This window comes from Eutrigla gurnardus, assembly GCF_963514095.1.
Source record: "Eutrigla gurnardus genome assembly, chromosome: 7".
Lineage (NCBI taxonomy): Eukaryota > Metazoa > Chordata > Actinopteri > Perciformes > Triglidae > Eutrigla > Eutrigla gurnardus.
The window spans coordinates 22,554,366-22,582,218 of NC_139921.1; the positions used below are offsets into that span (position 1 = coordinate 22,554,366).

Genomic DNA, 27,853 nt, shown 5'->3' on the forward strand with positions numbered 1-27,853 from the left:
TCACTTCTTGATTTGGAATTTTTATTAAACACAAACTGACAGCCAAACAGGATGAACATGACAAATCCATGGATACATTACCAAGGAACAGAAAAAAGAGATTATTCAGCTGAACTTTAATGTCATGGTTACTTACAGAACCACAAACTCTCCCCTCTCTTCTTATTCTTACATCATACTGCAAGCTGCACACGCTTTAAACAACCTTCCCTGAGAGTTACAGTGATATTTATGTTCCACGATAAACTGGGGATTCAATGAAGGCTGCTGATTTTGTACTTCATTTTCATGTAAAATACCAGATAATGAGTGTAATCATTATTAACTGTGTTACCACTCATATATAAATCCCATACACATTCCCTTTATGTTTTGTGAAGTTTAGATTGGGAACTAACCCAGTTGGTGTGTGCCAACAAGGCGGTGACACTGATGTCATAGTGTAGTATTTGCTGAATACTACACTATGTGATTCGTAAAATGATATGACGAGTGGATGTAGCCCTGTAAAAGTAATGCAAACGTAGATATGTCCTTAATTTTCCCAAATGAAATACAATTTCAGCATTTTATTTAGTATGTCTCATTTGGGCTGTTCAAAACTGCTCTCCAAATTCAGGGTGAAACTATTTAAAAAAACAAACAAGTTGAGTTTAATCTTATGTATTGAGCAACATAGTTCACATTAGACACCAGTTTGATGATCTTCGCTAATGAAAAAAAAACTTCAATATCAATATTCAGAATATCGACTTCAAACATATTGCCCAGCTCTAGTATTTAGGTGTGTAAAAAAGATTCTTGTGCATCTTTTAACATCCCTCCCGGCTAAATTTTTCAGATGAAAATCCAAGTTAACCAACAGTAGGATTTTCCTCCTTTCGTGCTTCGACCAAAGCCAAAACCAGAATCCAAATCAGTGCAAACTTACAGATCTTTTACAGGGGGAATAAAAAAAAAATTATATTGATGATTTGCTTGACAAAATACATTCTCACCACCACGCACGCACACGCACATACATACAGAAAAACCTCCGACCTGACCACTTCAACTCCCCTTCACACGTTATAAAAAGAACAAAAAACGGTTTCAACCACTTAGCACTGATTTATGGTTATTCTGTCAGCAGGAGCAGAGCCTCTTTAAACAGAGTCCAGTTCACCGCCTCATCACAGCCACTCCAGGATCCTCACAACTCTATGTGAACATCTAACAGAGAGACAAAGAGAAATCAATCAAGTTGTGTGTTGTTTCAATTTAAGCACGTGTTTACTTGCGGTGTTCGGTACCTTTGTCTTGCTGTTTCTTTGTGTGGTTTATTCTCCCCTGGACTCTGCTCTGCAGATGTTTAATCTCCTGGTCGTAATCGCTCCACTCTGCCACAATTCTCACCGCAGCCTGCAGCTTGGGCTCCTTGGTCATGGGGTTGTTACACTGAGATCGGGGAAATTGGACAGTGATTCAGGATCAACTACAATACCATCAGACCATTCAAGGCTCATAAAGAAGGGTGGTGATGTTTTAATGCTGATGATCAGGTTGGATGATGGGGGTACTTTGGGTTTTATACTATGCTGTCATTGTGATCGTGTGTGGTGGATTTCAGTATTTGTTTTACATATCTTTCAAGTGTAAATTGAGAGTTTTGTATCTGTGGGAATGGTTTAGAAAATCTTAACTCACAGATGTAGTGAGTCAACACAAAAAACAAACCCCAACATGATAAGGGAGTTGAGCTTTTTCTAGACAATTTAATTTAGAAGTGTTGACTCTGGTGTTTTTCTTGTGTGAACACAGCAGAGTTATAGGATTTAAGGGGAAGCAAATAATCTTCCTCTGTTAGAGACCCAATTTAATATTTTACATTATCTAAAAAATAACTGACTTGACTGCTCCAATAATTTGATTTTTACTCAGAATTTAAACCCTAATCTTATGGAAATATTTGTCATCTCAGGGTTTGTTGTTTTTATATGTGAATTGCTTAATTTATCCCAAAAGACACTCATCCACACACTCTCTCTCAGTTGGCCTGTCCGCCCTCTAGTGGCTGTTGGCAAGTGTGACATTCTATTGACTCCGTAACTGCTGCAGGGGGCCACAGGTCTACAGGACTACACTAGTCGATACGATTCTACTGTCATTTTTTGGAGCATTTAGTCGTGATCTGTCTATCCGTCTGACAAGACTGACAAACTCACCAGGTCTATCGTCTTGGCGCTCCTCTTGGAGCTGTTGTCACACCAGGTCTCACACCACAGCCACTCCTGAGGCAGAGACTTGATGGGCACCTGGTGGATCATGTTGTTGGGCAGATCCTGGGGGGGAAAAAAGGCAATGACGCCAAAGACGGAGGCAGGGATGGTTTGGGAAATGGTTGGCAATAATATAAGCTGTTTTATATAATTAACTGACAACAGTCTCAGTCTTTAGAATCAGATCCCAACTGCACATTAAAATGACAAACGTGGAAAGCCAGTAAAAAGACAGACCTGGTCGAGGTTTGAAAGGCTGTTGGGGTCCTGGCTGAGCCCCTGGTACTGTCCTCTGAGTCGATCTCCTGCAGCTATTTTCCTGAACTTCTTCAGGTCGACCACATACAGGGCACTGCAGGGGGATAAACAACGGGGAACACATGAAATATGCATGAAAGTATGAAACATTTATTGAGAGAGTAAAGGCCTTTTCATACCAGTGGCAGTTTTTTTTCGTATGATTAATTCACACATAAATATTTTTTGGAACTGTTGTTTTTGCAGCGAATACTGTCCCACAGAATGCAAATATCACGTGGTAAAGAAGTGATTTACTTATGTTGCCCAACAAGGTCAAGTTCTTTTTCACGCTGCAAGAAAAGGCGTCAACCGATCAACCAAAACGTCAACCTTCCCTCGACGAACGCAGTGCAGATCGGATCCACTCCTTCTGTTCTTACCTTTCACAATAAAAGCCCTCGACATATAATATTTGCAGGAGAGTGTTTCGCATTTCTGTGTTTTTTATTAGTCGTTTCCCCTTTGTGTAAAGTGTTACGACTCAGCCAAGCTGCCAGAGTGTGTATACCTGATGTGGTATTTACGCCCGGCAAGGTGGCTCGCCCAGTATCCAGACTTCCAGAAGCGGTAGCCGTCCATTTCCCTCCGGCTCTCGCAGAACGGAGTGTAACCGTACGGAGCTCCCTCCAGGTCGAAGTCACGCAGCTCCTTCAGGTCTGTTCGTACAATCTGAAGGAGAAGGACCGAGAGCGTACAATAGAGATAAATCACTTATGATGGAATCTTTTTTCAGTCCTACTAATCCAAACAGAACACTAACAACATTTGATAAATGAGTACCAGTGAATCTTCGGCATTTTGGCTCATAAAATGACTCACAATTGTTGTATTTGGGTTTTTTTGTTGTTGCAATGTTGGGTAAAACTATATTTGTATTAGATTACAGCAGAAATCCTGAAGCATGAGACCTTATCATACAACTTTTGCAATTTCCAGACATTTTTAATAATTTACGTCCCAAGGAAATCCATAAATCATAACCAGCGCTGGCCTTTTTCACATTTTGCTCGGAGCTATCCGAGACAGTAATCAGCTAATGAATGTGAGTTATTTTTACATCATCAGCTGAATAGTAAAAAAAAAAAGAAGAATTATTTGGACAGAGGCAGAATGAATGCTAACCTGGTCAGCGTCCACAAACAGGATCTTGTCGACGGCGAGAGGAAACAGCACATCCAGGAACAGGATCTTGTAGCCCCAGATGATCCTCTGCTTCTCGGTCTGCTGGTGTAACCAGCGGGGCCACTTGTACTGGACCAGCTCATACTGGAAACCGTACTGCTTCGCCATGTGGGGGATGAACTCCTGCAAAATAGTCATAACGCAAAACAGGCATTTCAACGTGAACTAGGAAGTACTAGAGGAAATGTACAAACATACATCACTGGCCAAAAGACACCAATAAATCAAAAGACGTAAACATTATCTGTGACAAAGTAAGTACAGATTCATATCCACACAAAAATGTTCATAAATCTGAAAACTCTGCAGTAGAAATAAAACTAATCTAAAATGACAAATAACAGAAGATACAACTGTCTAAAGAGTTTATTGTGACATATTGTAAATATTAAACTGAGAGGCAGTCATTTATACTGCAATACTGGAGCACATGTACAATAGTTTTCAATTTGTTTTTATTTTATTGTTGTTTTTTGGGTTCAATGACATTTTTGATTAGTTTTTGTTTGGACCAGCTGTAATGGGACAGAAGTTTGAAGTACAAATACATAAAAAACACATGCTTGTTGAACTGTAAAGGAGCTTGATTTCTCTGTGTTTTTTCTTGTTTTCTTGGTTAAATGACATTTGATCCACTACGATATTAAACTCACGTTTTTGTAATTATTATAGTTATTGTCTCGGCCAGAAGGCGTCCATCGCTCTTCTCGGTTTTTATTCTGGACGGTGTGTTTGACTAACAGCTAACACAAGTACCAGAATACACACATTAAGCTACTGCTACGTGAGCAGAGTCGGAGAGTTTAATTGTGTTTTCGGAAAGGTCATAAAATGTCTTTATACAACAATCTTGAGCCGCTTGTTTTTGCGTCTGAATGAAGTGTGTTTTATTGCCGCCTTACAGGCCATTAGTGTGTAGATAAGGTAAGCCATCAAGGGTTGAATTCACTCAATCACACAATACAGCGATGGCCGTCGCAGACACACCTGAGGGTTGCACTCTACTGAGTTCATCCTTCTAGTTCGTATTTAATTCTACAAGAGTGCACGTGGAAAACAACAGGGATTAATTGCAAATCTGTTCGGTTTCTGTGGTTGGCGGATATTCATTCACGCTCTGTCCTTTATTTCGGTGGTGATATATTATAGCTAGAAAACTGAGATGAACAACTATGGAAATGGGCTGAGTGGGAATCTGGGTTACAAAACAATTCTATCTGACTTTAACAAGCCAGAACACACAGAGTATTGCAACATAACGAGGGCTTAAAAAATAAATTAAAGCGGTGCAAAAACAGAAGTCATCATGATGAATGAGCCGAGTAAAAGCGCTGAAGTCTTCTCATTCATCAGGAGACTTCCTTCTACATGCAGAGTAAAAATCTAATCCCTGCTTCATGTTTGACCTTGGTTTGCAGAGCTCCGTTTGAAGCTCACATCACGGACAGAGAGAAACGCTGCAGGCGTCAGATCTCCACATCAATGACGAGGCGCCAGCTGATTTTTTTGCCAAGTAAAAATCCTACCTTGAACGTCGGGGACAGGTAGTTTTTGAGGAACCAGAACTTCACTGGAGTTTTGGTGTTTTTCAGAACCGACAGCATCATAATCCTGAGAGGAAAGAAATGATAAATACGCCTGTGATCACAGAACTGGGAGAAGAAAAGAGCTTGAATCACGTTACGCCTTCGTACACAGGAAGACAGATCATTTTTAAGGATTTTGGGCTGACACAACACTATTGTTTGCACGGTAACGCCACTGATTCTCACCTGAGGAAGCGCTCGTACAGATGTCCCGAGGCCACAGAAAAGATGTTGATCACGTTGTCCTTCTCCGGCTTTTGCTCCTCGGTCTTTCCTCCACCGGTGAAGCCTCTGAAAGGCACAAGACAAACAGTTTTGTTTGTTTTTTAAGTTTACAAATTTCAAAAGAAAAATACACAAAAAATAGATAACATTTTTGATTCATTCAGTCATCCAGGTACTTGTGAGGTAAAGTTAACAAAGGAAGAAGAAGCTCAGGGATGCAAACAGTTATCGACCCTTTAAATACTTTTTCAATAAATACGCAAAAAATATTTTATCCGATCAAATTGTACAAAAAAGTGTTCAATTTCCAATTATGTTAAATAGACAAAAGCATCATCAAGAGAATGTTTGAAGAGAGTTTTGCTTAATAAATGACTTAAACAAACGCAGACTAATTTTCTGCTGATCGACCCATTGATTAATTGACTTATAGTAAGTAACCAGTCCTTTGGAACAAAGCTGTACCTGGCCAGAGAGTTCCAGAAGCCAGTGTCAGTTTCCTCGGTCGTGTCACTCAGCAGCTCCTCATTGAACTTGTCTGGCTTCTTCTGGACCTGATAAACAAAATGTCAAAAGCATTATTCATCCATAAATATTATCTTGTCTAGCTCAGTTTCAACAGAGGACCATGTTAATAAATTCATAAAATAAAAAATTTAAATCTGTAAAATAATTAGTAATTTAGAAAAAAAAGTTTAAAAAAAAAGAAGAACATTTTAGGAAACATGGAAACAAAATTGTTGGTTTCAGCTGTGTAAATGCTTCATGAGGGAAAAAAATCATAACATTTGTTGGACCTCGGGGAAACACACAAATGTGTTTTGGTGGACAAACAGAAACTTTGTTTCCAAGAAAGCTCCACAGGGTCCCATTAGAATGTTTTGCTCAAGTAAAGGGCAGACAAAATAATAAGAATTATATTCTTCTTTCTGCTCCTTTCCAATCATGAAATGCATTAATTTGACATATGTGATGTGGACTTGTGTGCCAACTTTATATTATAATGTACATTTTCATGAAAGGAACAAGTACAAAATGAAATGAACTGGTGAGTTTGAATATAAACATGTAAGTGTCATATTTATACATCCCTGCATTTCTTTTTTCCTTAATATATTTGAGCATTTTATTTCTATACCGTAGATGACCATTTAGTAGCCCGGGCGTTTAATATGCTAAATGAGGTCGGACCCCCGGCGGCTATTAGAGCACAGGCGCGTATTTGCAACAGGCTACAATTTATTTTTGCAATGAGCAGCACCAGACCATCATGCAAAGAACAAGGAGCTCACCATAGCACCACTGGAACAAAACTACTTTTTCCCCCGACGCATCTTTATTGACATCAGACAATAAATACAAAGACAGTTTGTCTGTGTTACCGCGACACAGGGAGCTGATCAGAGCAGTGTTATGAATGATAACGGAAGGGGGGGTCGATCGCGGTAATTTCAACACTGTACATTAGCGCATTTATCTATATCCCTATATCCCTCAGTCTAGCGCGCCTGTGTTTGTGTGTGTGTGTGTGTGTGCGCGCGCCTGCATGCGAGAGAGAGAGAGAGAGAGAGCGCGAGAGGAGGGGCTGACTGACAGAAGAGGTGAGAGCCGGTGAAGTGCTGTTAAAAAAAAACTTTTGTTTTCTGTGCAAGACTATGGTAAACACTTAATCGCCCGGGCGTTTAATTGAACCGGCGTTTATTATGCCAAATGAGGTCGGACCCCCGGCGGCTATTAGAGCACAGGCGCGTATTTGCACGCGGGCGATTATTTGGTCATCTACGGTATTTATGTCCCACTTTATTTCCAATAATCATATCCTATATCCCTCTTGGGAATGTAGTTTTTTGAAGTGTGGAAATATTGCCAACAGCTGTCCTGGAGTTGGTTTAATTTATTTGGGGACAAAAAATACTTCAACAGACTGAAAGGGCACATTGGTATCACTGTTTCCATACTACTGCAGCAGACGGTCAGGTAAACCAACCTTGACTTTAATGATCCGGCTCTTGAAGGTGTTCAACACGACTATAATGTCATCAGACTCTGCAGGAGAGTCCGTGCCTTCATGGCTGCAAGAGAAGAAAGAAACGATTGGGGAAACAGGAAGTGTACACCTAGTTTGGCGACCCAAGAGAAACCAATAAGGCCTTCTAACTCTCTGACACAACATAGTTCTTACCTGTAAATCTTGTAAATGTCATCAGAGCGTCCTTTCCTCATCCTCAGGCTCCAGGCTCCGGGGTTTGCCTTCAGCTGAAAGTATCCCTACAGAGCAGAACATGAGATTTACACCGTTTGTGACGAGCTGTGGACCATGGAGGAAAGCCTTGAAAGGCATCACTATAACTCACCAGGTTTGCCATGACGATTGTATCCACGATGACGGGCTCCGAGGCGGTTCCCAGGGTGAACTGGAGGCCTCTTGGCGGCTGGCCAGAACTGACGTCGAAACAATGGCCTTCCAACAAAAGATGCTCCAACTCGTACTCGGCTGCTACGATATTCTCCACCTGCAGGCACACGGGTCCAGACATGTAAAGTGGATTGGCTGTGAGCGACTGTGGTTCCTAAATAAACCCAAGGTCTTCCAGAAGAGAGAGAAAACATCCCGAGGAAGAAATCTCAACGGGAGAGAATCCAACCCCTCTTTGAACAAGCGAGGATGAAATATAAAACTCGCTTCATAGAAATAGTCAAATAACAGGGGGTGCCGTTTCATCTCATGAAAAGGGGAGGCCCTAGACATGTAAACACGTATAACCGTTAGTACAGTTATAACCTTTTTAATCGTGTACCCCTATTTAAACATTAATATCTTAATACACACATTATTAAAACGCAGATACAGAGACACAACTATTGTCCACTTCATATAAACCACGGCACAAGTTAAAGTTGTTTTTGGATTTCATCAAAATAAGCAGAAAACTCTTGTAAAACGTACGAGAACAACTTTAAATCACAGATGACAAGACACACTTAATTTTATTTTAGTTCGTATCTTTTCATCATAACACATAAGGAAAAAAGAATAAACTAATTTAGAATTTGGATTTTTGTATCCTGTATCTTTAAGTTATTTTTCATTTGTCTCTACCATGATAGTAAACTAGACAGCTTTTTGGTTTTGATCACCATCTGTGATATAATCCTAGTCTTTGTACAGTCCCCTTAGACAAATAAATGAAAAATAAATCCAGTGACGTGAGTCCCAAATCTAAGTAGCACAATATCACTTTTGTTTGTCAGCATTTAAACACACCGATCAATGACAGACATCCGAACTCAAGAGAGCAGGATGAAGTTTAACAACACATCCTAACTGAACCCAGACACACTTATGACTGTACCTCCTCCAGGTAGATGTTGTCCAGGTCGTACCGGGTGTCCACAGACTCCACCATCCAGCTCTCAGGAGTGTTGATGTTCAGGGTGAAGAGAGGAGACTGGGGCATGTCCAGGAACTTGGCCATGGGGCCGGGAGAGAAGCTCCCGTCGGACTGAAACGCCACCTCTGGCTCCAACACGTAGCGGTAAAAACTGGAAGAAAACATAATATCATCAAATGTTCAGCAGTGATGCTTAAAGATCTTTACACAGTAATATGGTCCAGATTTACTGCCTCATTTAAAACAATTTTAAATTGGAAATAGTCCGATTGGGAATGGTATGACATACTGATATTCATATAACTAGGAAGTAACATTCAGAAACATCTCTCACCTCTTGAGAGGAATCTCTGACAGTTTGGACTGGCAGTTCATGAAGACTCGTAAGTTGACGTTCACCAGCTGCTTCAGAACCTGCGGGGATGAGAGATGAAGACAAGAACGTTGGGTGAGAAATAACATGCGGACGGGGTGAAATAAATCACGGATGGATCGGTAAGAAAGGCCCCATCCGACGAGGGACGTCTTTCAACCCACCAACAGGAGAGGAGCCAGTTTCTGTGCGTCCCTGGTTACGGGATCCACCACTGCAATGACATCAAAGTAGACGTCTCCCTCCTTCGGGCGGATCTTCACAGCGCTGTCAATAATCAGCAAATCAACGATGAAGTAACAGACTAACTTTGCTTTTTTAAGGCTGTTTCTGGCTGCAGAGGGCACACTAACTTCAAAAATGTACTCCATATTCACGATAAATGTGAAGGTAGAATAAAAAAATAATGTTTGATACAGTATTTAGACCAATATCTGTAATGAAATACAATACAGCTGAAGGGAAACAGGGGCTCCCCTCAGGGATGAAAGGACTGTGTATAAATTATGCACATGTATTAAAAATGTACCTGTAGCGGTCATCTGCAAAGTCATATTCTACCCGGGCCTCCCCTTTGGGCTGAGAGGAGAGCAGAGCATCCACCTTCATCACGAGGTCGCTGGCCCTGAGAGAAAAGCCACAGAAGATGCATTCAAATTCATAAAAATAATCCAATATTCCTTCCTCAAGATTTATCCATGAGAACATTTACAGATGCAGCGAGGGGGGATAAAATACCTGTCCTCCTCAATCCCGAACTGTTGGACTTTGCTTTTGATTCGCTCTCCGGATGTTTTCAGGATGATGCTCTCCAAAAGCAGGAAGTCATCCTGGTTAAACACCTCCCCCTCCTCCAGTGGACCTATGATCTGTAAATAAGAAACACAAGTATTCATTTCATTGCTACTGCAACATAGTTAAAGTAAATCTAAAAAAAAAAAAAAAATCCCATTCAGGGAAGGTTCTTTAAACAATAAGACTCACTCTTCCGTTGCTGATAACGGCGTTCTGTCCTTTCCTCAGTTTGAGCACGTCTTGGCAGTAGGCAGCGTGGGAGAGCAGGAAGTTAAATTGGGTACCTTCGTATGCATCCTTGAACAATGACACATCCATACCCTGAAGGAAGAATAAATCACTTTTAGGCAGCTGATAAAAAAGGAAATAAACTTAAATGTTAATTAAGTCACAAAGCCTGAAGAGGGTGAAGTGTTTCAACAGTAACGAGAGGAGAAAACATTTTGAATCCAGTATAAATAAACAGGGATGTTCATGTCCATCCTCCCCCCCCCTCCTCACCCCGACAGCAAACTCCCCGACGTCAACTCCTTTCTCCAGGGCCGCGGCAGTCTCTTCTTTAGCCAACTTGGTGATGAAGTTCTTGGCGTTGTTGGCAGATTGCGTCTGCATGGCGGCCCAGATGGCTCTGGCGACGCGACTCGTCTCGGCAGCCGGAGCGGCCGATGGGTTGTTGATCATCCCCAGTCGGACGTTGTTGCTGGTTTTCTGTTGTGGAGCAAGTATGTGTTAGTGAAGGGTTTGCCACTGAGAGCAGAATAACAAAACAGCTGATCTTTCCAAACACACGATGACAAAAAAAACACATTAAGGGCTCTAAATGATTATTCATCTGTTTCATTATTCATTCATTGGGTAGGTTTTCAATCTTGGTATTGGTAAAACAACCCCTCTTGATTACAATACTGTGGAATAACAGAATGCTTAAAAACAGAACGCCGTCCATCTCGGTCGAGAAGGGATAGATGTCTGGCTGAGTCCCTCCTGACTCACGTCGTGGCGACGAGCCAAATCAGAGCTCTTGTCGCAGTTGCTTTTGTCAGAGCGCAACCCACTGGGGGCTCGGGTCAAAAGGGCTGAGCAGGAGCCTCTGCATGCTGCATTATGCAAGGGCTTGCAGCCAGGCACTGCCAGAGGGGCGGTGCGTAATGGGTGGAGACGGCAGTCTCAAAATGCTGCCATTTAAGGGGGAGAGGGCCCACGAATGAAAACGTTGAGGTATGTCTAGACACGGAGGGATGAGGAGAGGCTGAAGGCGGACAGAGACGTGCGTGACGTCCTCACGAGGCGTAAATACAGCCGACTCATCGCGGCACAATTTGGAAAAACGTGTGTGGGAAGCATTCAAGTGTGTGACAGAGGAATGGCTTTAATGATACGAGTTTATGCTGCATCCTAACAAAGAGAGGATAAGCAGCTGGACATGTATAGAAAAATATATTTGCTGTCACAATGTGATCGACAACAGCACTAGGATATTGAACCAAAGAGATTTTGTACCATGTGTCTGATGGCATCATAAAGAAGCTGACGTCCCGAGGGCTTGTCAAAGTCTCCGACCACCCAGAAGGTCACAGGACGGATGTAGCCATCATCTGACAGCCGCAAGGAAGAAACAGAGACCGTCAGAATAAGTTAATGAGGTGATGCACCAACGGCGACCTTATGAAGCAAACGAGGCAAGTCATATAGTTTTGATGAAGATAAAAGTTAATTGAACTTGAAGCACAGCGGGCTGCAAGAAAGAAACATGAAAAAGTATGTATATTTTTGTCGTTATCTACTCCAAAACTCTCCAAAACACTTAATTAAACCTTTTACATTTCATTCTCATGCAGCTACAACAAAATGACACATGCGCTCCTAACTATGTTAGAACTTAGGGAGCAGTTATGAAAACACATATTTAGTACTCGAGACCCTACTGCATAATCATCACATGCATAATTGGGCATTTGTTCCCTCTTTGAAATGAAGCACTTATGGAAGAGTGGTGGTGGATTCACAAGCACTTCCAAAACACCAGCCAAGAACGTAGTTCACAGAGAAGGAGGGCGAGTGAGGAGGAGATGGGACAATGCGGAGGAAAAGGGTGATTACCATGCCTGTTGGTGGCGGTCATCCCTGATGCAGGGACATAGTTTAAATCACATGAATAGGAGGAAGAGGAGGAGGAGGAGGAGAGGACAGAAGGAGAATACATGAAGAGAGATTTAAGGCTTGAAGATGACTTTCTTCACTAGAAATAACATTAAAAACCTGCACAGGCAGTCTCTTCCATTCAGAGTTTGTTCTTATACGCCCGGATATCATACGAGATTCATCTTACCTTTCTTAGTCATATAGTTCATGCTGTTGGCCACAGCGGTGCTCTTCTCTTTGGTGTCGAGAGTTGAGAAGCGAGCGTAGTCATCTACAAAGAAGTTGTCTGCAAGAAGATATGAAAACTGGAGCATTCCACGCATATTCACCAACGAGCTGCCACTCAAGGGGAACAACTTGGGGTTCAGCTTCTTGCTTTTTTACTGAAACTACTGCACAATTTCCCTCAGGATAAATAACATTCTCTCTTATAATATGCTCATACATAGAGTACAATATACATAGAAAAAAGTATTTTAAGAATATACCTAAATTGATTTAAAGTGTTCATGGTATAAAAATAAATAAAAGACAGAATTGCAGGAGGTCATATTGCATGATTTTTCTGTAAAAACTGGAGAGGTTGCATATAAAATGAGAGGAGGCTCAGGTGAATATAAAGTAATACATAAAAAATACATGACAGTACAAAAGCTCATTGGGTCATTTTGCATAGTTAAAAAAAGATGAGGTTGTGGTTGGATGTCTAGATGAGAGTAGTTCTGTGTACTCACTGGTATCAGACAGATCCAGGTATGTCCTGCTGGTGGACAGCACTCTGGGGTTGATGCGAGGAACAACGTTGGGCTGATTCATGATGTAGTCCACGACGTCGTGATCCGAGGCCAGCTCCCCCTGTGAGCAACACAGATTCAGGATATTAAGCGATATTTCAGAGAGGACATTTCCTAATGTGATGCAGGAGGTACTCTCATCCTCTTAGTTGCAGTCAAAACAGCTCAAGATTTAATAGCTTTTCAGTCCGTAATGCTTGTTTATCAACTAAAAAGTTTTCTGGCGTAAACATTAAAAAGGAGAAAACACCAGGGTTCATCACGAGAACTGACATAGCAACTAAATGAAACAATGCTGCCATAATTAAGCTAGCAAGACCTAACAAAACAGAGGCCATAAAAAAACAAAAATTGGCTCTACATAGTGCTGGAAAACATTAAAACAGCAAAGCATGGCAGATGGCACGCTCACAGAAATCTAGCTCAACAGAAAAAAATATCACTCACTACAATCCAAGACAGTGTTCTTGTTAAAATTAACTTTTTTTCCCCAAACAAAGGATCTGGAGCTCTTCCACTTATTTATTTATTTTTTTACTTTCAATTTCAACCATTTTATTATTGTCAAAGTGTGTGTGTGTGTGTGTGTGTGTGTGTGTGTGTGTGTGTGTGTGTGTGTGTGTGTGGGAGCTCTGACTGACCAGGTACACGGCTCTCTGGTAGGTGGAGGTGGTCTCCAGGATCTTCTGCATGGTGACCGTCTCCATTTCGTCCACGTCCAGCTGCTCACGCTGGTAAGGTATGCCATTGTACATCACCACAGGCAGCGGGCCCACCCCCGTCTGCTGGTAGTACGCACGCCCTTCCTGAGAGAGCAGACACAATACGGTGTTACTTGGACTTGCATCAGCCTCGAAAAAACAATGCTGGTCTAGAGCAGGACAATCTGATCCATGCTTTCATCTTAAGTATGAAGGCAGGCTAAAATAAATACAACTTTTGTTAAATGTTCTTGTTTGTCTCTGAGATCTTGTAAAACATCATATATACATATACATATTTAAAAGTTGTTCATTCAAATGCAGTGAATGGTATCTGCCCTGGCGCTCTCATCCCTTAAAAACGTAATAAGTAGGAGAAATGCTACCATAAGAAATAAATAATGGCTGTGGGTTATTAAAGTACTTGTGCATTATTTAAAGTGTTTGTTGTTCAGTAATCTAATTGTCTTTGAAGCGGCTGGTGTGAGCTCTGGTGCTCTGTAGGCGTTTTCCTGAGTGAAGGAATAAGAACAGCACATGTGCCGGGTCGTTGGTGTCCTCCTTAATTTATAGGGCCTTCTTTAGCAGTGGGAGGTGTAAATGTCCTGAAACTTTGGCAGAGATGTTCCTAGGACTTTTTTAAGCTGTTTTTACTTTGCGTTTTTAATATGTGTGGTCTTGCTTAGACAGCAAACCACACGACTAAGGATGCTCTCCACGGTAGCTTGATAGGAATGGATTATTTGTTCGTTCCATTCTTTTTAAGGCATTGCAGACAATATAGTCTCTGTTCATCATCAGCTTCATAATGTTTTCATCTCTTAAATAGGTAACAATGTCGGTTTTGACTAATAAATTGATGTGTGAGATCACATTCAACTCACCTTCCTGTTGCTGTCGTAGCTGGAGTCGGCTCCCAAGATGCTGCTGACCTCCACATAAGGGAACCTCTTCTCCAGCACTTTCACCACATCCCCAACGCCCAACTTTCCACCGATCGTCACCCGGTTAAACATCTGGAAGAAGACAAGTCACTGGTGTCAAACTCCAAAACAAAGTCTAATAATAATAATAATAATATCAAGTTCTTCGGACAGTGTTGGTGAAAGGTCGACTCACCGAGATAACTGCTTCGAATGCACTCTGGCTGTCCACCTCGTCGCTGATGTAGTTGTAGGCTCGGACCAGCGCCACGCCTGCATCCTGCATGCCGTCGACGTCATCTTCATCCGACACCACAAACACCAGCCCTATCCTGAAAACACGCAGCGGATAACATTCCTGAGACACACTCTCTTGTGTTGGTCAGACAGTTAAAATGCAGAGTGCGTGCCGTCTGCTTCATCAGTAGTCAAACAAACTGACCATCCCAAGACGCCACATGCAGAGAGGGGGTATCAAAGGTCTCCTCACACCGGCCTGACAAAACTTCTAAATTAAAATGGATTTTAACTACCCATCCCAAAAGTTTTTTGCTGAGGGCTAATAAAAAAAACGGCGCTTTCTCGAACATCCTTATACTGATATAAGTAACATTTACTAGAAAATACATACAATGTACAATATGTAATGTAACCTATTAAAAGCAACAAAAATATCCATGTTTAGAGGAGCCGATCAACTAACCTGAGTGGGATGTTGTTGGCATAAAACATCTCTGCGACACTCAGCAGCTCAGCAGCGTTTTCCTGAGTTGGGTCTAGAATGATCACCTGCAACACACACACACACACAAACACGTTTATAAAGCATTCAGATACATATGCATTCACAAGGGGTTTTGATTAATCCGGTTTGGACGAACCAGATTGTGGAAGTTCTTGCGGATCTGTCTGATGACTCCGGGGAAGGTCGGCCTGAGCAGCTCCTGCACGTTGTAAGGCCACGAGCTGTACCGGTGGTCTGTTTCTAAGTTGTTAATCCACTAGAAAAAAAAGGAAAGAGAAATTGAAGAGGAAATATTTGAAAGGAGCATCCTGAGCCCAACAGCGGATCAGTGTCGATGAAGAATTACATTTCACTGCAGGTGGCTGAAAAGCTCGAGATGCAACTATAAATCTATAAATTAATTGCCTATGGACCTTTTCCAGTAATAGGATTTTTATTTCGTAGTCTATCTAGTTTCAGAAAATAGATTTTTTTTTGACAACAGCAAGGAAAATTCGTCTTCAAATGACTGCATTTTGTTGTTCCCAGCATCAACGCTTAATTAAGGTTGCTATGTTTACTTATTTAGCAGAGGGTTGTGGTCATGCGATTTCTTACACTGATGGCGGGGTTGCGAATGTCGACAGCGTAGTCAGAATCCGAGGGCTGGACGTTGAGCTTCAGGATGTCGTGGATGTAGGGCGTGTCGATGTGCAGGGAGCGCAGACCTTCCATCACCCTCGCCTCACTGCGCAGCACCTCAAACACACTGCGGGAAACACAAAGGGTGATCATCTACAACACGTGTGTGTTCATGCAGGACTGAATACGAGCATGACATCACCAACGTGACTACTGACAACCTCATTATTTTCAGAGAGAAAGAATATTTTGAATATTGAAAAAAAAAAAAAAACACTTAGAACTAATACACTGTAATTGAACACTGTGAGAGCTTAAACAATTAACTGAATTAACTCATTTGATTCATCGGGAATCGACGAATCAAATGAGTTTTAATCTATAGTTTTAAACCATTTATTGTAATTTTCTGGTACATAATCAGCAGCTCATTTTGCATTTTTTATCATTATTTTTTTCAAGCCAGGCAGATTTGAAACTGGTTATAACTGGTTGAGTCTGAAGTGTCATTTCAAAAATAATTGTATTGTAATATATGACAATGATGGTGTCCGTGTACCTGAAGATGTCTTGTGTGTCCAGATCTATATGCAGCCCGTTGAGGAACAGGGCTGAATCCCCGGGCTGCAGGCCCAGAGTCCCTTTGAAAAACTACGGAGACAGAAACGTCAACGTGACTAAACGTCCTGTTCACATCAAACCCCAAAACGTCCCCATTCAACTCCCGCTGAGCGCTCCGCCACGCTGCGTAGCAGGTAACGTCAAAGCCAGCCGTCACGTAGTCAATTAAACCGCGAAACCAGAAGCAACAGTCAACACAAAGCTGCAACAAGGAACGCCTCCGGGCTACAAACAAACACTGACAGCTACGTTTAAAGTCAGTCTGTTTAGAGCAATCAAACCCCACACTAAACAAATCTAATTATTAGAGAAAGGGTGTGTGTGTGAGCGTTTGTGTCCGCACGTGCAAAACGAACGCTCAAAGTCATTCTGGCGCAGTCAAATCTCATTACCGAAAGACAAAGACATCAGATTATTCATACTCCAGACACTGCAATTACAACAAGACATGATTAACACAAATATTGTTCATCCCACTTAAACAGTGTCTGTGTGTGTGTGTGTGTGTGTGTGTGTGTGTGTGAGAGAGAGAGAGAAATGTCTGCATGCAAGCGCAATGTGTCCAAACTACTTCAATCAATAATAATTTCTCGCGGCAGGACTCAGTGCGCCTGCTGAATGAATCACCGATCCAGTAATTAGGACGTTTGGTGCTCACCCCCAACCACCCACCCAAACTCCTGTCTGCACACCAAGATAATGTGAGCACAGCTTGAGGAGGATAAGGAGGGGGGGGTGAAAAAAAAATATTTGACAAGAAAAAAGGAGTGATTACTTATTCCATTAGCGGGGCAAAGACAAACATTGTGAGAAAACTGAATGCTTTTCACGTCTGATGTTGTTTGCAATTTATCACGTAATAAAAAAAAAGGTGAGATGAACAAAAGGAAAACAGCGAGGGCAGTTCTCATTTTGAGATATTTCCCTGAAGACTGTGGTGGAGGGTGTGTGGTCGTGGCTGCATGAAATAATGCGATCTCGAGGTCTTCTTTATTTCTCCACTTTATTGGATTAGATTGGTCAACAGCTAAGCCTAAATTATCCCTGACCACTGGGCAACACAGTCAGCAGGAGGGGGCAAGTACCAGCATGCTGGATGAAGACAAGACGGGGTAATGAAAGAGGATGACGACGAGGAGTCACTCGCTCAATATCCACTGAAATGTAGCGCCAACATTAAAAAAAAGTGGATGCAAATTGTTTTTGATCCTATTAAGAGGTGTTGATTGTGTAAACAAAGCCTAATATAACCCTCTCTGTCATAGAGCTCCATTGTTTTCCTAATAAAACTGTTAAAAACACAGTTGCACCACATGGCATATTCCTTTGTTACCATGAAAACACACAGTGTTTTGAGTCAATCCCTCATAGACTGTTCTGCTGCTGTAAACACTCACTTGAGCACCAAATGCTTAGAAATTCACAAATGAAAAAAGTTCCCATTGATTGAGTGATCTCCAACAAAGAATGGGATTTACTGAAAATAAGACATATAGAGAAATAACACAGTTGAAGATTGGTTAAAGAGGATGAGATCAATTAACGAACAAACACGTACCTTTTGGTTCTCGCCGATCTCTTTGCGGATCTCAGAGTTGACCACCGTTTTCGTGATGGACCTGTGAGGGAAGAAACCTAACTGTAAAACTGCAGACGTGCCAATATCTGTATAAAAACAAACTTCTCACTGTAGCTCCTGGTTGCGTGTGAGCGTTTCTTCCTTACCTGGCTTTGGTAGGGAAGTTCTGACTGAGGTCTTTCATAACGGTGAGGGCATCAACAGCGGGAGCAGCAAGGATGCGAGCTGCTGTCTGGAAACTCAGATCTAGAAGGTACACAAAGGGGGGGGTAAAAAAAAAATATGTGAAGAATGAACAAAAACAGAGAGGAGATGAGGAAACACACAAGAGGGTAGAGAGGGATGAAGTATGAGCAAGTGCCTGCACTCTGAACAAACTAGGGGTGACCGTCGGGAAAAATGTGGTCATGAAACCTTCCTTTAGGGTTATATGGGGACGCTGAATGTCTGATTTCACATGGTTTCTCCCTAAATCATAATATATAGGTAAACCTTAATGTCAGGCTTCATTTTAAAATAACTGTATCATGTTATTTTAATACATTTAAAGCATTGGGGTTTTCCAATGAAGCTTTGAAGCTTTTCTGGTGCAGTTATGGTCGACCACCACTTTAAAACAGGTGCATGTGGGAGAGTACACAGTTTAAACACATGTTATACATTTTGGAAAATTATTGCATTTACATTTTCCCAATAAATGTTAACTTCCGGAGCACTGCAACGATTAACGTTACAGGGAAGATGGAGGGCACCGCAGCGCTCGCCCTGTGTGTGCTTGAGAGAGAAAGAGTGGGGAAGAGGAGGAGGAGGGTAATAAAACCTGCACACTTATATACTCATGGTAGCCTATAATCTCAGACAACAGTCCCCATTAACATTTCATTAAATATTACACCACACATCGGGCTTCGTGAGGTGCATTACTAACTGGGCGACTAGAGTGGTCGCCGGAGACATATCGATCGCTGCAGCATTTAAAATACGATGCGGTAATTGATACATTTGATTAGTGATTTGAAATGGCTCATATACACAATGTTTTCTTAGTGTTAGATTAGTCGACTAGCTGCATTTTAGGGGAATTTGTCCTTAGGAACGTCCCTACAACCAATCCAACAGCTGTTTGAGACAAAAAAACACATGTGACCATCGCTGTGGTGCGAGAAGAAAAGTCAGAGAATCACCGAATGCATTAGAGCACATGGTCTGTGCACCGTGTGTCGACAAAATGTCATGGCAATCCATCTAATTGTTCAACCCGAACCAACATGGCGGAGCTACCAGCCGACAGACGTTGCCACGCCTGGAGCCGTGTCGCTCGCACAATTAAAAAAGTCATCAGTTAAGTTAATTAACGAAATACTTGAGCAAATAACTCCATGTTAACATGCTTGTCTTTGCCTCTGAGGCATTAATTAGAACTATCTCAAAGGATTCGGGGCAGGATCAAGGATACAGTCGTGAATATATTAACGTACGTATACGTTCAGAAGTGTAGAGAAGATACTGTGGAGATTTTGCTTGCAAAGGAGATTGAAGAGTGTAGCATCTCAAGGCAGCGAGCATCGACGTAATGGTGTTGTAGCCTGTGTGATTATTAGGCCCTGGAGGTCTTCCTCTCTTTGTAAACAGGCTGAGTTAATGAGCCCCGGTGGGCTAGAAGATAAAGACAGACATGTCTGACAGTGGAGCTCGACCGCCTCGCTCACCCCCTCACATCCTTCATTCACCACAATCAAAGCCGCGTCATGCCCACATCCTGTGATAGACGTTTGCATGCAAAAGCAAACAGGAATTGTGTGTGAGACATTTTTTTTTTTTTAAATATATGTATGATTAACACCGGTGGAAGTGTGTTTAAATACGTAATCCAATAGATGATGTCACACTAATCAATAATGCTTTTATGCGGCGGCAGACGATGCTCTCATTACTTCACGATATTATGGCTAGAATGTATCAAGAGGACGCTGATCGACCGCGGGCATCGATTACAGAACTAGACAGATTCATTTTTCGGCTGCGAGTTTGATTCACCGATGGTATGATCTCACCGTTAAAGCAACAGGAAGCCTATATTAATATCCGTTTCTTTATTAATGATCAACACATAAAGTAGAATGAATCAAACTGATGAAACAACAAGGGATGCAAATTCTCTCACTGAATCTAATCAGCTGACTTCCAATGCTTTCTGTGCATCACGGGGTGATGACTAGAAAATCTTTTTTTTTTATTATTTTGCTAGATATGTGAAATCAAAGCTAAACATATACGTTGAAGTAGAGAAACGTAAATAAAAATGTTGCTTTTATATCTCATTCTACATCAAGGGGATCACGTTTTGCTCATTTTAATTGGCTTTTTCCTTTGATTAGTTTTACGGATGTTAAAATCAGTTATTCCGTCCTGTGTTATATAGGCATATACATTCTGCACTGAAGCTATGTGATATTTACACTTAGTGAAATATTCAATGTATCATTTTATACACATTGTACATACTGAATTAGTCAGATCCTGCATTTGAAAGAACAAATAACACATTCTTTCTCTTTTAAGTGAAAATAAGCATGTGTGTTGTATTACATATTGGATTATTGTAAGTCACTTTGAATAAAAACATCTGCTTAATGCCAGAAAATGTAGATTATTGGCTTTGTAGCAACAATAACGTTAGAATAGTTTGTCAAGGTGAAGCTGTTTTTTTAAAATGATCTGTGGGTTAAAACAACGTTCGGCTGTAAAAATGTTCCAAAAGATTTCTACACTACAGTAAGGAGAATAAACCTCTTTGGGGCAAAAAAATGATTTATTACATTTTGATAGGGATGGGATTTTTTGCCATTAGATATAATTATCTATTGTCAGCTGTGCCTGTGAAAATAATGGACCGAGAGCTCAGTCTGAGTCCTGAGGGCGCATTTATAAGATCATAATATCGATTCTCTCAAAACATAAGTGACAGGAATAATGTCTGCAGGTATTAACAGTAAGCTGAGGATGTGTTTAGCCTTGGTGCTCAGAGGGCCTCGCAACTTACTTTCATTAGCTTTGTCAAGATCATCGGCTGAGTCAGTTTGACGTATTCGTTTCAATTTGTATTGGATGTGCTGCCAATATTTCTTATACAGACTGTTTGTATCTACAAATCCAATCAGGATACAGCAGGAAACCCAAGAAGAACTTTGCAGGGGAGTATGATTTGAGGGGAGACACCCACCTTGCATTTGCCAGACTTTCAGAGGTGACATCTCATTGGTGCTTTCTACCAAATGTTTCCTCAACTCCTTTAACTGCTCCTTCAGCTCCGGGTAGACGGTCCTGGTGAGAGAAACGACAGACGAGGCAGACGGAGGGAGAGTGAGCGCATCCACTAAATGCACTAATTGCTCATTTAGAGCGAGTTGTCGGATTCACATATTGATTTGTTTTTATTTTCTGGTTAGTTTATCACACATTAGGATTCAGCACTTTGAGGGGAATAAATTGTAGAGGAAGAGAGGAAAAAAAGAAGAAGGAAAAAAGGCTTGGCTGGTGTGAGCGTGCTGCTTTTCCTGGAGCCAATCCAAGCTTTGAGTTTTTTATCATGGGTTGATGCGGAGTCACTCACTTCAGTTTGCCAAAAAGGAACCCCTGGACCTCGTCCACTGGATCGTTCTCCCCGAACATCGTAGCATTCACCTCCGCCCCTGAAACCACGACCAATGAGCTCATTATGCACATGAGGACTCCTGTGGGGATTACACCATTGTGGGCACGTGTGTGTTGATAGTGTGTGTGTGTACCTTGCACTTGTGTGTCGTCCTTTGCCTTGTACTCCTGGTTTTTGATGGCCAGCTCCACTCCGTACCCTGACAGATAGACATTCTTTGTACTCGGATCCTGGAGGGAAAGGATGAAGCATTGTGAAAACATGAGCAGGAGAATTGGTCCTTGTTTCTATCAGGGATTCCTCAGATTCTTTGATCTGCCTTGACACCCCTCTTGTTTTATTCAGCGCGAGATAAACGCCCGTGTAAATGAATTAAAAAAAGGCCCTGACAGTTGTTTGTGATTGCAGCCGCACTGGCGATGAACTAAACAATGTTTTCAATCCATATTTGCCCAAGTGGCTTCTGCCGTTGTAAAAGGCTCCATTAACTTCCTTGTATTCATCTTCGTCCCCTGTTGCAAAAAAGCCTCTTGCTTGCATCACAAACACATGCGCTTGCTCACTACTTTGACAGCTTTCAAGTGCAGACAACCAGCTGTTGCTTGCTAAGTGCCGCAGACATTAACCGTTACCCTGATTGGCCCCGAAGCTTTGAAGTACAACGAAAAAGCATTAAGTGATACAACCTCTCAAGTGCCCAGGACCTCGCGCCTAACAGATGGTGGGAATAATTTAGCATAATTACAGGGGGGGGGGAAACAAACTTATCAGCAGCATTTGCATGTGAGTGAAGAAACAATCCAACTTCGACCCGGCGTGATGAATTGGAGATGCACTTTTCATCTGAGGTGAAAATGAAGAACCCAATTAAAAGGCAGAGGTTGTTTTTTTGCTTTTCAATCAACACCCTGTTTCACATTCACTAACGGGTACAATCAATCTGATCACTTGTGGCGGCTGCACAGTTCTAATAATCACCACCGCAGCAGTTGATGAAGAAAAGCAGAGTTAACATTCACTTTCTCTGATATGCACCTTTAAGAAGGACACCAAGAAGTAGAAAATAATTCGCTAAGTTATCTACAAACAGTAGCAGTGCATGAATTTGTATTTTTCCGTGGTTTTGGGATATCTGAGACTGTGTGCAAATGAGGCAACAGCTCATACAAATTCAGATATTATGAGTATTCAAGACATGTGTTCATCTATGTGTGTATGAATGTGTGGAGATCTAATTATGTCTTTCAGGCCCAAACATCCATCTTTATTACATGCAGTTAACTGTATCTAGAATAATGTCATCTCACACCGGATCGAAGCAACATTGTTCCTTCACGGTACTTCTTCTTCAACCAAACTTACATGCAGTGCTGCTTGGATACACAGACTATGCACATTCCTGTGATAACTTGTTTAGTTTGGCAGATAACGGCGTGGGTAGAAAGTGTGTGCAGGGTTACAGCTGACACCGTACACAGGGGGACGGATCTAATTTGTTGTTGGTCACTGAAGCGACACACCTGGGAGACGCCGAGAGAGCAACAGTGGAAAACGTTGATGTGTGCCCCGTTTCCAAAGTGGGGAGTGGTTTGATTAGTCGTTTTCTCTTGTGTAACAGTTTGGTACTATGCCATTCACATTTTTACTCACAAAGTAAAAGCTTTATCAAGAGAAGAGGCAGAACAAGTAGAACAGCTGCTACTGTTGCTGCCATCAAAATGCTACATGTATCTGTGTATAATATCGAGATGAAAACGTGTTTATGTCTGGAGTAAAAAACCCACCCAGCAAGTTGAAATGTCACCTAACCTTGCTTCTTCCTGCTTGCCCAACAATAGTAACTGTAGCCAGCTACAGTCTGTTTGTGGCATTGCTTCACTTTAGCCTATTATTGGTCACTATTTGTATTGAGATTAATCACAATGTGGGCACAATTAATGTAGTAAGAACCCTGATTTGGTGTAAATGCAAAGATATATACAGAATATCTCTTTCCCTTTATCTATGCTAGATTTTAACTGTACTGTGTATTGTGAACTGTGTTAGTGCATTCAACATTTTCAAGTTAGTCTTGTTATAAAGGTGTAAGAAATACGTACAGCCACGTAGTGGCGGAGCACATAGGTTGCCAGGCCTTCGTTGACTTTGGATAATATGATTTGGTGAAGCTTTTGGAAGTCCGGTTTCCCAAACTCGCCGTACAGGATGACAACAGGAGCTGCTGGATTTGATCCTGGGTATTTGTGGTCGCCTTTGAAAAGGAATGGCCTTGTCCTGAAAGAGACACAGCGAAGTCAGTTATAAGATCAATCAATAGTTTGCTGGTTTATCACCCCCCCATGTCTGAATTGTATAATTACCTCGCAGGTGCCGTTTCCAGCAGTTCTCCTAAACGTTGTCCATCACACGTCTTTTCTCCATGGACGCTGAAAAACGCTGAGCATCCAGAGGGAGGAGGCTCATTGGACGCTATCTAAAAAAACAACAGCACAATCTTGTATTCACTTTCACTCCCCGTAATGCATGTACAAGCCTTCATATACAACATGATGTGATCCTCCTGGTACCTGTTGGAAGGAGTAAACTGTTGCAGAGTAGGCTCTCAGGGAGAGGGCGAACTTGAGCATGTTCACTTGGACGGAGCTGAGGAAGGCACCCGCTTTCTTCACAATCAGGTCATAGTAGGCCTGATCTGTGTCTACATGAGGACAATAAGCACAAACAGAAGTTGTGTGTCAACATTGTGCTGTGTCACGTTTCCTCTCACTCCATTTAACCGTTTTAAATTATTTACGTCTGTCACAGGAGTTATGGTCTGTTTTTGAATGAGCCGACTCAAATTACAGTTTGCAGCTCTTTTACTATCATGCTATTGCTTCTTGCATAACTGCTGGGCCAAAAAACACTGACACTGCAGTTGCTTCCAAGACACTTTCATACACATCATTAATTCAGTCGCTCCCGGCACAGAGACTAAAAGTGAAAACTGGTCTAGAGTGGCTGGAGCAGCTTTACATTACCATCATGCTCTCCTTCTATGTTCTGATTGGCTTCCACGAAGTTCCAGAACTTCTCCTGGCTCTCCTCTGCCAGAAACTCACTGAGGAAGAAGGAGATGAAGGCAGCTTGATAAGCAGGGCATGTAGGAATGACACACTTTGTGCACACTTGTTATTAACAGCTACATTTTGGATGAATATGAGCTTGAAGAGTGACATTTTTTTTGTCAGAGTCAGAGCACATGGTGAGCTGCAGCACATAGGACTACATCTGAAGCCTTTAAGTATTCAGCATCTTGCTCAACAATGCATTAGCGAGGCAGAAGTTTAAACACACTTAGAGGACAGACTCGGTAATGACCCTGCATCCCCTCAGGGCATTGATTTATCTATTAGCTGCTTCTGAAATGTAATGCAAGATGTAATGCAGCCAAATGGCTGCCACTGCTGAGCAGCGCAGTATCGTACCTGGCCTCCAACAGCAGAGGAGTGTCTGCCCATTTGGTTGTGAGGGTGGTGGTGACAGCCTTGGAGTCTGCGTCCCCATTTACCGCAGAGAGCAGTGACAGCAGCAGGACCGAGAGAAGCCACATCCTTAAGCCTACACCTGAAAGAGGAGTGGAGGGAGTGGTGGCAAGTGAGATGAAGAGTCATAGGAATAACAGGATAATCATAGCAAGGAAAATGTGTTCCACATCCCTATTTACATAGCACTAAAAGGCATCTCAGGCTACACATGGACAGCTAAAATACAGGTGTTGATCAAGTGTATCAGTCCACATGGTTAACACTTATATTATGCAAACTCAAATTCCTACCCACATCATTAATGGTCTGAGCAACCATTGGATATTAGAATGTATTAACCTACTTTTCAGACACAAGTAGGAATATGGATTTGTCAATATTTCAGCCTTATGGACAAATATTGGCATACTTGCCAAACACACTAGGATACTACATTTACTTTTGCCAAACAACTTCTCAAACATGTTTTCTAGCTGTCTGTCTGAATGTGATGGGTTTGTTTTTATGCTCAGCAGTGGTCATATAAACAGTTACAATGAGACATTAATGTGAGGAAACATCTGGTCATGGTCTGGTGGTCACTGGAGATGCTACATGCTTTAAGATGCAAGGTACAAAGTAAAATCCACTACAGCTTGATGTAGACAAGGCTCAACCACCAACTGGGCAAAGCAGGCAATTGCACCAGCGCAGCACAAACCCAAAGTTCACCTACATTTATGACCCTTATTAGTCCCAGTGAATATTATGCTCCCATATTCCTAACTTAACATTTCCCTTAATCAAATCACTGCAAACTATGTGAACAATAGTCTATAACACATCAGAAAACATTGAAAAAGCACTAACACAATAGAGCCCAAGGTGATGACATTAAATGTCTTGTTTTATTTGTCGGTCTGCATATTTCTAAGTCTAATTTATGATTATGTTTAGACGACGAAAACTCTGACATCTGTTGATCAAATTGACTAATGGTTTTAGCTCTATAGTGTGTTGTGAAAGATATAACCTCATAATCACTGTCAGTTTTGTGTATCCTAAATCAGACCATGATGTTATGGGCGCTCTTACACTGATTGCATAGGCGCCCGTTTTTAGGGGTGCTTTAGGACCCCTAAATTGAGTCCCAGCACCCCTAAAAAATATTTCATAGATAAATGCAATATAAAAATAACAGTCATATTGTTTTTTTAAACGCAAGTCTGTGTTTGACAAGCTTAGACATGGTCAAAAAACCGTAGACAGTACTTATACTCTAAACTTAATATTTCAACAACGAAATACAACACACACCCCCAACCGCGTCATTGTATGGTACGATCCACTTTCTCCCACCTTCCCCATTCACCCCCGTTATATCTCATTATATTTTAATTTGAATACAATTTCATTTGTAGAACTTTGTAAAACCAAGTGATGTCTTTTTTAGCTCAGCATTAAAGTAAGATTTCCAATCACAATGATGTCCCCAACCCCCAAAAGTCTGATGTTCTTCATTCACAAATGTGGGAATGATAGTCCAAAAAAACGTCAAAAAGTACGGTTTTTGTTTTATAAAAAAAGGAACATTCTTTGGGGATCATTGGGTGCTCAGCACCCCTAAAGCTCTGTTCCTAGAATCGCCCTGACTGATTGTAAACAACAAAAAAAGAAGCTAAATGATCTCTGTCCAATAGGAGGGTTCAGCGTGGCTGCTTCGTCCAATCGGCGTACAGTTTATACATCCGGATTGTTTCAATGACACTAATCGTCAGAGCTGTAAAACAACCTTAATGTGTTTTTCTACTACGTTTAACTGTGTCTAACCAGCGATAATGTACGTTACGTTTACGTCAACAGTTGGCGAGCTAATGCTTTTAGCGATTAACTTTAGCCTAAAAGAGGCAGTGAGCTAGCTAACACTTCCTACTACAACAGCTAAAACTACGCCGTTTGTTGTACTTGTTTCGGTTCGCTCACTGTCCGCTAATGTCGCATTCTCCAAACACGACAATAACCAGCTCAGAAAACAGCCGTTCATCGCTCCATCGCGTACAAAATGAATGCTATCTTTCTCACCGAAGCCGGCTCCGTAGCTTCCTGCATCCATGATCGCTGAGGAGTGGGTGGGTCCTGTCAGACGACGTAGATGACCACGATGCTGCCTGTTTAAAATTACAGAAATCTTCCAAACATGAAACGCTTTAACAACACGAGAACGTGACGTGAACGCAAAGTAGTCAATTTACCGGAAACATAATTAAAAATGGAAGTATGAGGAAACTGAACCGTATCTAACAATTCATTTTAATGCCTGATCCACGCCTCCTAAACTAAAAGAATAATACCTAAATATAATATACATTTTTACTCAATTCCGAAACTAAATTTATATTTAATTTTCAAGATAATAATGACAGTAGCACAGAGCATTTGATGAAAAGGAAAATGT

General features: G+C 41.6%; 1 protein-coding gene across 2 annotated transcripts; it reads right to left on the minus strand.

Annotated features, from left to right (window-relative positions):
* Positions 1–27,520, minus strand: uggt1 (UDP-glucose glycoprotein glucosyltransferase 1; the record flags this gene model as incomplete). 2 transcript variants are annotated; one of them, XM_084014243.1, is made up of 40 exons in its annotated part: positions 1–1,212; positions 1,293–1,437; positions 2,205–2,321; positions 2,496–2,610; positions 3,067–3,227; positions 3,681–3,863; positions 5,267–5,351; positions 5,513–5,617; positions 6,017–6,105; positions 7,539–7,623; positions 7,734–7,819; positions 7,906–8,064; positions 8,905–9,094; positions 9,278–9,357; positions 9,481–9,583; positions 9,846–9,941; positions 10,055–10,185; positions 10,301–10,432; positions 10,613–10,819; positions 11,612–11,706; positions 12,441–12,539; positions 12,988–13,108; positions 13,689–13,853; positions 14,633–14,764; positions 14,868–15,003; positions 15,375–15,460; positions 15,553–15,672; positions 16,014–16,164; positions 16,597–16,688; positions 18,217–18,277; positions 18,384–18,483; positions 21,461–21,561; positions 21,851–21,929; positions 22,026–22,122; positions 23,992–24,166; positions 24,253–24,365; positions 24,460–24,590; positions 24,913–24,992; positions 25,360–25,498; positions 27,481–27,520. In XM_084014243.1, 40 exons carry the CDS (start codon positions 27,509–27,511, stop codon positions 1,193–1,195), a joined length of 4,593 nt encoding a protein of 1,530 aa, XP_083870369.1. In that variant the 3' UTR covers positions 1–1,192. The 2 variants fall into 2 exon arrangements, with proteins under 2 accessions (XP_083870369.1, XP_083870370.1); XM_084014244.1 differs by having other exon boundaries at positions 25,360–25,492; positions 27,481–27,511.
* Positions 27,521–27,853: the final 333 nt, after the last annotated feature.